This window comes from Elephas maximus, chromosome 4 (assembly GCF_024166365.1).
Source record: "Elephas maximus indicus isolate mEleMax1 chromosome 4, mEleMax1 primary haplotype, whole genome shotgun sequence".
Classification (NCBI taxonomy): domain Eukaryota; kingdom Metazoa; phylum Chordata; class Mammalia; order Proboscidea; family Elephantidae; genus Elephas; species Elephas maximus.
In genome coordinates this window covers 52,091,553-52,106,057 of record NC_064822.1, presented here as the reverse complement: position 1 = coordinate 52,106,057, position 14,505 = coordinate 52,091,553, and the positions used below count along the sequence as shown (strand labels likewise).

Below are 14,505 nucleotides of genomic sequence, written 5' to 3'. Positions count from 1 at the left end.
GACAAGGAAAGTGAAGTGCCCTTTCAGCTCTCTTGGAATGGAAGTGGTGGGTGGGTTTAGGAGTACAGGGGTGCTTTCTTCGCTAGCTTGTAATGTTAGGAGAGGCAGGGGCATGGTGCAGCTAGGGAGACTTGACCCCAGGCATCTGACTCAGACTTTGACAAAAAATCACAAAGCTCTAAATGTGATGCAGAAACAGAAAGTCAGAGGTTTCAAGGGACCGTGGTGGACTTGGACAACAAGGACCCCAGTGGCAACCTGAAAACTGGGTGTTAGAGGTCTTTATCCAATTTTCAGGCACCTATACATAAGACTCTCAACAATCTTGTGTGATTATAGGAAGGGTCATTGTTGTTGCTGGGTGCCGTTAAGTTGATTCTGACTCAAAACGAACCCATGTGACAGAGTACAACTGCCGCTTAGGTTTTCCTAGGTTGTAATCTTTACGGGAGCAGACCACCAGGGCCTCAGATTACAGATCCAGAACACTAGCTAAATGATCCATCGGCTTCTAGCTCTGAGACGCTACGACTTTGGGGGAATATTCGTATTCATTAGTCCTGAAAACAGCAAGCTAAAGAACTAAGGAGGTTCCTGGGTGGTGCAAATGGTTAACCTACTGGGCTCCTAACTGAAGAGTTGGAGGTTTGAGTCCACCCAGAGGTGCCTCGGAAGAAAGGGCTCGTGATACATTTCTGAAAAGTCAGCCACTGAAATCCTATGAACCACGGTTCTACTCTGACACACACGGGGTCACCACGCATTGGAATCAACTTGATGTAACTGTTTTTTTTAAAGGGCTAACTTCCACTTACCGTGCCCATTTCATCCTTGTTGTATACAGGTATGTGTGCATAGTCTGTGCAAAGGACAACTATTTCATAATATTTTATCATTAATTTGAAAAAATTTCTTATTAAATATTTCCATTACAATGAAAAAAAGATCTGACATAATGATTTCTAAACTCCAGCTGACAGAGCTGTAATCTCAAGTATTACTTGATTCAACAGAAGTATATAAATAATGATTGTTAGACTATTACAACTACAATCATGCAGTTATAATAGTATATGCATATTGGCACACACTGTGTGCAAAGAACTTAGCACAGTGCCTGGCATCAAGTAGGTGCTCAACAAATACAATTTCTCTTGTCATCTTCATTATTTATTACATTGAAATGTGTATTAAAATATTCAGGTGAAATTTTAGCAGCCTTCCCCTTTAATTTTAACTAGATCACTCTTTCTCAGATAGTTCATAATAAAGCAGCATTTTCTATGTCAACTAGTATAAATTCTTATCCCAGTGTAAATGCATAGATACCACCACAAAGATCCACCTGAAACAAAATCTTTCATGTACATTAAAAATCTTTAACATACTTTACAATAGCCCAAAGGTGGAAACAACCCAAGTGTTCATCAGTGAATAAATGGATAAACAAAATGTGTTATATGTATACAGTGGAATACTATTCAGCCATAAAGAGAAGCAAAGCTCTGACACATGCTATGACTTGGATGAACTCTGAAGACATTATATGGCATGAAATAAACCAGACACAAAAGGACAAAGATGCACGATTCCACTTACATGAAATACCTAGAATAGGTAAACGTATAGAGATCAAAGTAGATTAGTGGTTACCAGGGACTAGGGGGAGGGAGGAAAGGAGAGTTGGAAAAAAAAATCTTTAATGTAATAAAGACACTGTTCCTAATGGTGTTCCTTCCACCCTCCTGAATTCTGTGGTCATCAGCACTTCTCACACTGGAGGTGTTTATGCATTTGTAACGTTTCCTTACTCATTACTGAATCGCAAAGTAAGGCGGTCAGTGAGGACTGGCACAACAGAATTGAGGTCTTTCTTTGCTCCTTAAAATGGCAGACAGGTCTGTGCTTGTCTCTGACACACAGCTGTGAGGAAAGCCACCACCCCACTACATGAATGCCTTGTTGCTGTTGTCATTGGGCGCTACTGAGTCAATTCCGACTTACAGCGACCCCATGTGACATAGAAGAATTGCCGCATAGGGTTTTCTCGGCTGTAATCTTTATGGAAGCAGAAGCCCAGGACTTTCTCTCACAGAGCTTCTGGGTGTGTTTGAACCACCAACCTTTCCACTAGTAGCTGAGCACTTAACCATCTGTGCCATCTTAGGTCTTTGTTACTAACCTATCAGGTGATAGCTGGATCTCTCTGAGTGCAAAATGTCCCTTTCGATGACTATTTTCATAGGAATTACATTGATGAGCGAAGACAGGGTGAGAAAAAGAGAGGGCCCTACTTAAGAAGATGGTTTATGAGAGGGCGAGATAAGAAAACGGAAGTGAGGCAAAGCAAGAAGAGACACAGTAGAACGGAAGAGAATGAGAGGAACAAGAGATGAAGGCAAAGACATAGGGAGGTGAACGGAGCTGAGGAAACAGCGCAGGTGGTGGAGGAAGGATGGAGTGAAAATTGAAAATGAAATGGGGGAAGAAAAGGGAGAGAAGGAAAAGGGGGAAGGAAAAGGGGACAAAAGGAAAAGGGAAGGAGTTATTTGAAACGAAGGCGGCAGGAGAGAGCAGAGGAAAGAGAATAGAGTGGGAAAGGAAGAATGTTAGGAAAGAGAACAGAACAAAGCAGGGCCTGTGAACCGTGAAACAATGCCAAGGAATCCCGATGGAAGTTCCAGGCTGTAGAAGGTGTAATCACACTGTCAGGATGAGCCTGACCTCAGCAAGTGGGGTGCTCTAGCTCCAGGGAGAGGAAACCACGAGCCTGGCATGGGAGGCTCACCAGATAAGAATTCGATTACTGATGTTTCTTTTTATACAAACTGTGCAATTATATTTTGTCTATAAATTATTATATACTATACAATAAAACCAAAACCAAACCAGTTGCCACGGAGGCAACTCCGACTGACGTGTGTCAGAACTGAACTGTGCTCCATAGGGTTTCCAATGGCTGATTTTCTGGAAGTAGATCACCAGGCCTCTCTTGGGTACCTCTGGGTGAATTTGAACCTCAAACCTTTTGGTTAGTAGCTGAGCACTTAACGTTTTCACTACCCAGGGATTAATGCCGTGCCTATATTCATGTGCCAGGTGTTCTTGAACAAATGTATGGAGAAAAAAGTGTAAGTGGTATTTGGGGATATATTGTCAAGGTCAGTTTTGACTACATGTGATTTTTGCCTTAAACCCATTGCCGTCAAGTCGACTCTGGCTCACAGTGAGCCTACAGGACAGAGTAGAACTGCCCCATAGGGTTTCCAAGGAGAGACTGGTGGGTTTGAACTGTCAACCTTTTGGTTAGCAGCCATAGCTCTTAACCACTGTGCTACCAGGGCTCCGATTTTTGCCTTAGGTAATGATTTAAAAACCTAACCCCTCTATCCTCCATTAAGATGTGGCTCTGGGCACCACCAGATGTGTGAAAGCAGTTGGGATGAGGAAGATGAGACTGCTTAAGGTAATCCTCCACCTTAAGTAAGCCACCTCTGTCACTTAAAAAGTAAGACATATAATAGTCAGTGGCATAAACTGAAATAGGGCTTGGAAGAGAAAAGAAAATGACTTGTATTTAATAATTAAAAAAAATTTTTTTTTAAATCATCTTTTCTACAGGGAGATGCCTTCCTCTTACGAATATGTTATCCAGACCCCATCCTCACCATTGACCTCAATTCAAATACACAGGTGCTTTGTCGGTTCTCTTCCTGTTGGAGTTTTTTCCTCCTTACTCCATAACAGCATCTCAGTTTCTAAGGTTGCCTTAGCATCTTGGAGTTTTATATCAAGAAAACCTTTCTCTTTTTCTTGTTTGAGAAGGGTAGGTCTGAGTAACTCCATTAGTAAAGAATGTCAGGCTTGGGCTCTACGCTAATCCTCAGCCTTTGAGGAAAGATCAGAGAAGGGAAATGACGTTCAGAGCTGGATGTGGGCCTCTTACCATGTACTCTGAGTTCCCAGTACCATTTGGGACTAGTCACAGAATTAATTCTTCTGTGCAGGGCCATCAGCCAAGTCCACGTGCCTGGCTTGCTGCTTGGTGGGACTACAAAAAGAATTTACTTGCTGGTGCAAAGGATAATGACGGGGGCATGATACAGCCAGACATGCCAAAATTATGAAGGTGTAGACCCAGAATGAACAGAAAACAGCAGCTCAAAAAAAAAAAAAACCAAACCTACTGCCGTTGAGTCGATTCTGACTCATAGTGACCCTAAAGGACAGAACAGAACTGCATTGGGTTTCTAAGGAGCGCCTGGTGGATTCGAACTGCTGACCTTTTGGTTAGCAGCCATTTAGCTCTTAGCCACTACAAAACCAGGGTTTCAGGCAGAATTAAATGGGATTCCTGGCAAAGGAAGCAGTCAGAGGAGAAATGCTGTCTTGCATCTCCCCCCAGGGCAATGGTACAACAGGAGGCAATAGGCCACAGGCCTTGATCTTTAACCTGAACTTGCTTGCACTCTTTTCTTGCATGAGAGAGAGTATTAGGGTAGGATATGGTAAAGTGGAAGGAAAAGAACAGCAGTGGCTTCTTGTCCCAGGAAGATAGCCCAAAGATTACAGGGGCTCATCTGGGCTGTCTTAGACATCCCTCACATTCTCTCCATGCTCTTTGTGAAGTTATGAATTTTCCCCTGATGTGGGTCTGTAATGGGGCCAATGCCCATTTCATATAAGGTAGACTTACCATCACACTTCAGTCCTTGTCTTGCCAATCCCCACAACAGAGTCCCACAGTGCTCACAGAAAGTTGGGCTCTTGTAATTGTAGACTTTAAATCGATGTGGCATGTCAATTTTGAATCGCTCCTTGTGGAACTAAAAGAAGGGGAGAACATGTGATTGTACAGTGTATCCCTGGGTTCCCCACTTTTGATGTCTTAGCAATTACGTTAGCATAACTAACATTTAAAATAATAAAGTCATTGGAACCATGTGTATTTTAAACAAAAATTTTTACTTGTCAAGCGTTACACCTGTTACTATTACCTGTTGCTTTTATCCGTTGCCATCAAGTCAATTCAGACTCATAGCGACCCTACAAGACAGAGTAGAACTGTCCCATAGAGTTTCCAAGGCTGTAATCATTATAAAAGCTGACTGCTACATCTTTTTCCCAGGGAGTGGTTGGTGGGTTTGAACCGTTGACCTTTCGGCTAGCAGCTGAGTACTTAACCACTGCACCATCAACCAAAAAACCCAAACCCACTGCCATCAACTTGATTCTGACTCATAGCGACCCTACAGAACAGAGCAGAACTGCCCCATAGGATTTTTCAAGCTGTAAACCTTTACAGAAAGCAGACTGCCACATCTTTCCTCTGCACTGCATCACCAAACAACAACAACAAAAAAAACCAAACCCATTGCCATGGAGTCAATTCTGACTCATAGCAACCCTACAGGGCAGTGTAGAACTGCCCCGCAGGGCTTCCAAAGCTGTAAATCTTTACGCAAGCATACCGTCACATCTTTCCCCTGTGGGTCAAGTGTTATAGTCAGGTCCAAAGCAGGCAGACAGAATTAGCTCTTCTAGGTGAGGCGCAAACTTGCGACACTCATCTACCAAGTAATCTGGAGACAGCTGAAGTCTGAGATATGAGCAAAGAAGGGCTAACATTTCAGGAAGAGAGGACTAGAGCTATTTATTTAAATGGGAGCTAAAAGTAAATGTTGTACTTTCCCTCTTGCTTTAATATAAATATTCTCTTTCCTCTTTAAGCCCTGAACCAATGCTCTGACCTTTGGAAGACATGAAAGATTACTTCTTCAAGAGGAAACATTGCTATGGGTTTATTAGTTGGCAAGCTTAATACTCAAGGTACTTCCACACCTATTCTATGTGAACTGAAGTGGCAACAGTTCCTGCCAGGTGCTCTGTATACATATGTCACATGTACTATCTCATATGCATGTGATATCTCATACAGTCCTCATACGATATCCCATTTGAAGCAGCCTCAATTATACCCTCGTTTGACGGTTGAGGAAATTAAGCATAGAGAGAGCAAGAAACTTGCCAGGATGGCACAGCTATTAAGTGAGCTGGGTTTTCTATGCACTTGCCAGTCAGAATTAGAGCCTGATCTCTCTAATCATTTCTGTCTCCATATACAGTAAAACCTGAGAAAGCCAGAACCTGTGTAAGATGAAAACCTGTCAGAGAAGGAAAACTCAAATATTCTCCACTAACAGAGAGCAATAGAGACCTTGGTGGCGTAGTGGTTAAGAGCTAGGGCTGCTAACCAAAAGGTTGACAGTTTCAATCTACCAGGCGCTCCTTGGAAACTCTATGTGGCAGTTCTACTCTGTCCTGTAGGGTTGCTGTGGGTCAGAATCCATTTGACAGCAATGGGTTTTAATAGAGAGCAATAGAAAAGTGGGAAGGCTGCACCCTGGCAAAGGTGGGAAAGATGACAGACCCTTTTCACTGTATATACTTTGCTTGTAAGTCAATTCTGACTCATAGTGGCCTTATGTGTTACAAAGTAGAAGTACTCCATAGGGTTTCCTTGTCTTTAATCTTTATGCAAGCAGTTCACCAGGCCTTTTTCCCATGGCATTGCTGAGTGGGTTCGAATGGTCAACCCTTAGGTCAGTAACCAAACCAAAAACCAAACCCGTTGCCACTGAGTCAATTCCGACTCATAGCAACCCTATAGGTAGTTGACTGCAAACTTTTGACATCACCCAAAGACCTTAATCATTACTCTACAGATTAGAAGTATTGTGGGATTAAAAAAAAAAAGTTTTCCAAAGTTTAGTTTCTCCTTAAATCAAACATCACATAAAATATATATACATATATTGGGAAGTTTGGTTCCTAATAAGAATACAAATATTTTTGTACAATATAAAAAGGTTTACTGGTGGCGTAGAGGTTAAGAGCTTGGCTGCTAACCAAAAGGTCGGCAGTTCGAATGCACCAGCTGCTCCTTGGAAACTCTATGGGGCAATTCTACTCTGTCCTGTAGGGTCGCTATGAGTCAGAATTGACTCCACAGGATTTTTTTTTTTTTAATAATCTCTTAAAACAATTTAATAATTGTTTTAAGTAAGCAATTCATTTGTGACTGTGCACAGTAAAGAAGCCTTATTCACTAACACAGTGAGGTATTTAATGTTCCTGCTGTGGCTAATGGCCGCCATTGTGTCTTTTTAGGAGCATTCGTGGCACAGCGGTTACAGGTGCTTGGCTGCTACCCAAAGGATCTTTGGTTCTAGCCCACCAGCCGCTTCGCAGAAGAAAGAGGTGGCAGTCTGCTTCCGTAAAGACTTACAGCCCTGGAAGCCCTAGGAGGCAGTTCTACTGGCCTACATGGTTGCTACGCGTTGGAATCAACTTGATGGCAATGAGTTTGGTTGGTTTTAGGTCTTCAGAATTGCTGCTTAAAACTGAGTAATTTAAAAGCTGCTTAGCACCTACTCTAGCCGTTTCCAGCCAAGAAAAAAAAAACCTATCAATTCATTTCATATTCCGTGGTATAGACACGAACAATTAATATGTCAAGGTCCAGAAGAGAAGGCTTCCACTTCTAACTCAGGCCCAAAGAGTTCAAGGTTTGGCTGAACAAGACTCCAGATCTGCACTTTGCAATAAAACAGCCACGTAGCTACACACGGCTGGTGCACGCATGAAAGATGGTGAGTCAGAACTGAGGCTTCTCATGGAAAAAAAAAGAATGTAAAATCCTCAGTTTTTAATTACTGATCACACGTTATAACGAAAGTATATGTATATACTGGCTTAAGTAAAATATTATTAAAATTAATTTCATCTGTTTCTTTTTTCCTTTACTGTGGCAACTAGAATTTAAATTAAACATGTGGCTCTTATTCTGTGTCTATTGGGCAGAACTGCTCTAGATGAAGGGGCACAAAAGATCCCCAGAGATGTCCCCTTGTGTGAGCAAGAAATTAAAATCTTTCCAGAGAAGTTAATAGTACTACAGATCCTCTTATCACTAACAGTTCCTGAATACTTTTCTTTGTGCCAGGGACTCTGTTAGCTGTTGAGGCTAACAGTGACACAATTTGTGATTTTTCTAGGAAAGCTGAAGGCATCAAGTAAAGATGGAGGGCGGGTTGGGAGGTGGCAAGATGATTTAAACAGAAAACAAACAACCACAACAATAAAACCACTGGTCTTGGAGACGGAGATGTGAATTTTAGCCCCATCTCTGATGTGTATAGCTGACTGACCTTGGACAAACTACCTGAACCTCTTAAAGCCTTTGCAGGATCACCTGTAAGATGAGATTATCCCCTTCGGGCTCTAAATTTTAGAAAAAATTCTACTCTGGATAAACTCAATCAATTTGCCTTCTCTCTCTTTTTTTTTTTTTATACCTGCACCTTTGCTGCAGGAAATACACACCTGGGCTATCTTCATAGCACTTACCATACATTGAAATTATACACAGTTACTTATCATCTATCTTCCCAACTATACTGTGAAGTCCGTATCCCCAACTATTCTGTGAAGTCCATAAGGGCAGGGACCATGTCTGTTTTGTGCTCTATTATACATCTAGTACAGAGAACAGTGCTTGCCATGACTTATACACTCAGTAAGTATTTGTTGAATCAAGGAATGAAGACAGAAAGGATGGAGAAGGTAGTCAACATATTTCATAATGACAGGCTATCTAACTTTTCAGCACAGGTTCCCTTCTCCATTGTGTATAATCTAACTTGTCCCCAGGCTATATCTAAAATTGTATCCTGAAAGAAATACTTTGCCTCTTAATACAAGAATTATACTCCTTTTACTATCTCTTACTAACCTTATAAATGCTTATATCTCCTCTGTATTTTATAATCATTTTAGCACAATTTTTAATGGTCACTTCTAGTTGGAGATGCCGCAAGGTTAGTTTTCATATAGTCAAGACCATGCTTTTGGGTCATTTTATAATATTTTTCTGGCAATGATAGAGTTATTAAAATTCTTACCATGTTATTCAATTCCTAGTTTTGGTAAGTCAGTAATAATCAGTATTTAGGAGGAAAGGGTTTTAGGGAGACAGAAGCTCACTGGTAAACTTAATGACTCAAGTTCAGGCCATTATTAAATACAATCAGTGGGCTATAAAATTTAAGGTTAAGATGAAGTCATCATATTTCAGACGAAAAGGGAAATCTAAATACATACCATGGTTTCTCGACTGTTGATAGCTGATCCTGTGCATTTAGCTATAACTTTATCGATACACTTCTTGTGAATGGCTGCATTACATTCTGAGAAGAAATAAATACAATTTAAGATTTGCAGAAGTTTAAGGAACAAGTAAATAGAAAAGAACAAAGATAATACAACGAGAATCCTTACTTACGTCGGCACTGGTAGCCCTGTTTGTTCAGACCCCTGCAATAAAGCACATGGCTGATTTACTTGGACGTTAGAGTCGACAGCAGCACCAAAGACATTTAAAAGGTGAACACGATTTTGTAACCTTCTACTATCACAGAGCATTTTCTGATCAGCAGCCCTGGTGTATTCTTTACCAAGCTGCTTTATTAAAATTCTGAGAATTAAATAAATGAGGAGCAGCTGATTTCCATTTCATTTGAGTATTTTCCAAAGAAATCTACAGATATTAAGATGCCTGACAGAAAATGAAGCACGGGCTCCTAGGGGCAACTTTCCATATCCTACACTTAAAAACGCATTGTCTCACTAAGCTTACTACAGATGAACAATGATATCTGTAGAATATTTTATTTTTTTCTTTCTCAATGTCTGAGGATATTTGCAACCAATAAAGTTCCAAGCTTAAGACCAATTCCTGAGTAACACTCATTATTAGAAAAGAAGGAGTTTCAAGTAATTAGATAAAAACAAGTTGACAAAAATCTACCGAAGGTCTATTTTATCTTTATATATCATGGTTAAGCTGCTAACGTGCATTAATAATTTTGCAGTAGCCCCAAGGGAAGAACATCCCATTAAGAGGCGAGGAATCCTGGGACTAGAAATAGAAGTCATTTCTAGCCTTCAATCTACCATAGCCTCTGCTATTTGGTTACTGAGGCTTATCCCAACTTCTGTCTGAGGGCTCTTAAGACACCCAAGAGCCCTGTGAACATTTAAACCCATCAGTTTCAATGGGAAAGTGCTGTCTATTGCAGAGTACTACCAGTAATGTTGGTCTGTTGAAGTGGGAAGTTTTTACTCTAAAACTGTACTTAAAATAAAGATGCTTCCCTCTTCTGTTCCTGCCCTCTTACCTCCAGCAGACTCCCATTTAATCAGAAACTAATGCTCTTTGACCCTTTTCCTGGGTTTATACTCTACAGGAGCCACAAAGTGAAAAACTTTTATTGAATGATATCCCTTTAAGCTTCCCAATCCAGGAGAGGTCCCAGAAAACTCTTCTGTAATACTTATTCCAGTACATGCCCCTAAAGTGAGACATGCCAGCTCAGGCAGATGAAGGGAGCACACCAAAATGCATAAGTGAAGCTTGAAGTGAAATGCCAAATTACTGTACCAGACAAACTCATGGCAAACGGAGCAAAAAGTGGGTTGTGGAAAAAAGGTGGCAGTGAACTCATGACACTTGACGTGATGGACTTTGGCCTGTTTGATGGCTCCTCGACGGTGATGCAAAGCAAAGAAGCCTTCAGTCTCAAATTCACTCAAGTCCTTTGTGTCTGTAGGAAGAGATCAGGAAACAAGGTGAAGTATTGCAATATGTCTGTCACAGCTGGTTGGGGAGGACGATGAGATAGCAAGGGACAGAGTGGGACAAGGACTTCGGCAAGCATTGAGTATGCAGAACAATAAAATTGTAAGCAATTATTAAGGGTGGTAAAATAGTGAGCTTCTTTCCTTAATGCCATAATAAAGAGCTAACACAGAGTATATTATTACAGGATTGAAACAATGAAATGAGATTATTGGCTCAAGCCACTTCTCTTTAACTGGGCTGAGCTGAGCTACTCTCTTTCAGTTTTAAAACCAAAGATCAGAACTTTCAAGGTATTTGCCAGCCTCTCTTCTTCACGATCAATGATGACTCAGCAAGAAGAGGCAGGAAGTGGCAAATGATTTTCCGCTTGTAATGCTAGAGAAGACTGTGGTTACTGACAGCAACTTGGGAAATGCATTGTTTCGATCTCAGGATGCTTTACACGTAGTCATTTTTAGACAGGGTACAGTAGACTGAAGGCAGGCTTTTGTATGAGGGCAAAGAACTCTGGGAAGCTGTTTATGTCTAGTTCCTAATGCCCATACTAATTAGGCATACCAGTTACAGGCCGCACTGGTCAATCTACAAAGGGAAAGAAAACTAATAGGTTACTGCAACCTTTTTAATATCTAGGTAATCCTGGATGTTATATAGTCATCCACATCGAACTATCAAATTCACATTTATTCATACTCCCTGGCCTCATAAAATCACGGAAAGTGGTTTGGGTAGTCACCATCCACAGTGACCTTATATCCAGATGACATGTTCCCAACAGGTTGAAGGATTCTAAGATGGTAGAATTTTGAGAATACCTGTGATGCCCTGGCTGATGGTGACATGGTCATGACTATTGACATGATGAAAACTTCAGCATGAAAGAGAATGACATATCCCTAATAGCACCTGGGCTAGAAACACATTGGCAGACAATGCTGGGGCCACGTAGATGGAGACCTATTCCCCAGGAATCCAACCAAGACCCAGGACACAGTTTAGGACTAAAGTCTTCTCTACAGTGGTTCACAGGTCTGTTTTATGGCAATCCCATTCTCCTAGATAAAGAACATTCCAGTAACTACCTAAAGAGTTCCACAGATGGGTCATCACCTGAGGTCAGGCTAACACTTTAAGGCTAGGTTACTCAGGTCTTTTTATTTGAAACTGGGCTGGAAATAAATAATGCTTGGTGAATGAGGGGGTCAAATTGAGGGTCACTGAGGCAACTGTGTTTTGTACAAGTGTAGGCATAAGTGTGGACATTTATTTACAACTTGGGACTGGTTAGTAGGTTCTTTTTAAATAAGAGTTGACTCATCTATTGTGGCTCACATGAAATAAAATAAAATAAAGTATAAAATACTTTTAAATTCAGGGAATGGAAATGAATTATTCTGGTAACCCTAACTGTGTGTATATATAGGCATATTTGTGTGTATATATGTGGAAACTCTGGTGGCTTAGTGGTTAAAAGCTACAGCTGCTAAATAAAAGGTTAGCAGTTCGAATCCACCAGGCACTCCTTGGAAACCCTATGTGGCAGTTCTACTCTGTCCTATAGGGTCACTGTGAGTTGGAATCATACACAAGTATGATTATTAGACTATAATACTATAAATTAAAATAATATTTTAATTATTCTGTGTACCAGAAAGTGCTAGAAAAGAATTTATTCCCTTGTTCCTTCCTGTGATTTCCTACTCTAAGGGAGTAAATGTGTAAGAACACATAATCTCTTAAATTCTTTTGGTATTGACTGTTTACTTCTGAAGTAATTTGCTCTTCTGCTTATTTACTGGCTTGAATAAGCTCATTGGTTTTTATATGTTTGGCTATTACTTTTATGCTAATGGCTCCTAACCTACTTATTTAGTCTGATCCATCACTTGTCAATCAAACCACAAACACTTCCTGAGCATCTATGAGCAAACAGTTATTCTGAATGTCTTAAAGAAATTTGAGACATCACCCCTAACCTTCGAGCAGCTAACAATCAAGTCAGCAAGACGTGCCAAACTCACAAAAATAGTTAACTACAAGAGGCAGTATATGATGGCAGGAATGAGACTTGGAGCTATGTATGCCCATATTTTTTAGGAGATAGGAAAATTGCAAAACAGACCAAGTAGAGGGAACAGAAAAATGAAGAGGAAAACTTGGATAATATCTCATCAGGCAAACCAAGAAAGGACAGTGCTTTCAGCATTGACTGACACAGAGACGTCAAGGGAACCGAAGACTAAGAAACTGGAACTTGTTTTGAGGATTCATAATGTTGGAGAAAGGAGTTTCAGTGGATTAATAGAAATACAAGCCATATTCTTGGGGTTTTAGAATTGAGAAACCAGTGAAGAAACAGAGACTAATAAATGTAAACTATTGCTGTTATTAGCTGCTGTTGAGTCAGCCTGCAACCCATGGTGACCCAAAGCACAAGAGAAAAAAACGCTGCCCAGTCCTGCACCATCCCCACGATCAGTTGCGTATCAGACTGTTGTAATCTATATGGTTTCCTCTGGCTGATTTTTGGAAACAATCAGTAGGCCTTTCTTCCTAGTCCATTTTAGTTTGGAAGCTCTGCTGAAACTTGTTCAGCATCATAGCAACACACAAGCCTCCACTGACAGACAGGTGGTGGCCGTCATAGATTGAATCGTGTCCCCCTAAAATATATGTCAGCCTGGCTAAGCCACGATTCCCAGTTTTGTGTGATTGTCCACCATTTTGTCATCTGATGTGATTTTCCTATGTGTTGTAAATCCTTTCACTATATGTTAAGGAGATGGATTAGTGGCAGTTATATTGATGAGATCTACAAGATAAGATAGTGTCTTAAGCCAATCTCTTTTGAGATATCAGAGAAGCGAGCAGAGAGGCAGGGGGACCCCATACCACAAAGAAAGCAGTGCCTGGAGCAGAGCGTGTCCTTTGGACCTGAGGTTCCTGTGCTGAGATGCTCCCGGACCAAGGGAAGACTGATGCATCACAAAGACCTTCCTCCAGAGACAATAGAGAGAGAAAGTCTTCCCCTGGACCCGGTGCCTGAATGCGGACTTCTAACCTACTGGACTGTGAGAAAATAAACTTCTTTTTGTTAAGCCATCCACTTCTGGTATTCCTGTTATAGCAGCACTAGATGACCAAGACAGTGGCTGTGCTAGGTGCATTGGTCAGGAATCAAACTCAGGTCTCCTGAAAGGAAGGCGAGAATTCTACCACTGCCCTCTAAACTACTTAAAAAAAAAAAAAAAAAAGATTCTGGGAAAGAGAGGAAAGAAAAACACATGAGCTAAAAAGTTTAAAAAAAGATCTTTTTTAATACTGGAGATGATAATTTACATATGTCTTGGCAATGAGAGGAAACCAAAGAGAGAAGAAAAAGTTGAAGATGCTAGAGAGAATGCAGGATTGCTGGAACAGGGCTTCTGTGATGAGAGGCCAGAAACCAAGAGAGGGAGGGACTTCCTCTGAGGCAGTAGAGCAGGAAGAAAATGCACAAAGCAGCTGCCAGATTCTGAAGTGGCTAAAAGGACGGACAGAAGATGAAGGTCTCTACTAAGCATACAGGGGGCACAGTCAGTCATCCTTCAAGTGTGGGAGAAGAAGACACCCTCAGGGACCGACTGGTATGAGAATCTTTGGAATAGCCATCATATGGGTACCAAAAGGAAATGAAAGGGATTTTGAAGTGCCAGCATGTTTCCAACTGAACAGTTCCACAAACATTAGTTCAGTAAGTACCAGGGTCGGATTCTCCAATAAGCAAGGTAAACACAGTGCTTACATTGCTTACCAGATCATCT

General features: G+C 41.0%; 1 protein-coding gene across 5 annotated transcripts in view; it reads right to left on the bottom strand.

Annotated features, from left to right (window-relative positions):
- Positions 1-14,505, bottom strand: part of PRKCQ (protein kinase C theta) — a 181,321-nt gene that overhangs the window by 69,954 nt on the left and 96,862 nt on the right. For all 5 annotated transcript variants that reach the window (XM_049882028.1, XM_049882025.1, XM_049882027.1 and 2 more), the window contains 4 exons: positions 10,502-10,664; positions 9,344-9,375; positions 9,163-9,248; positions 4,697-4,826 (listed from right to left, as the gene is read on the bottom strand). In XM_049882028.1, coding sequence (XP_049737985.1) covers positions 4,697-4,826; positions 9,163-9,248; positions 9,344-9,375; positions 10,502-10,664 — 411 coding nt within the window. The remainder of the gene's footprint in view (positions 1-4,696; positions 4,827-9,162; positions 9,249-9,343; positions 9,376-10,501; positions 10,665-14,505) is intronic.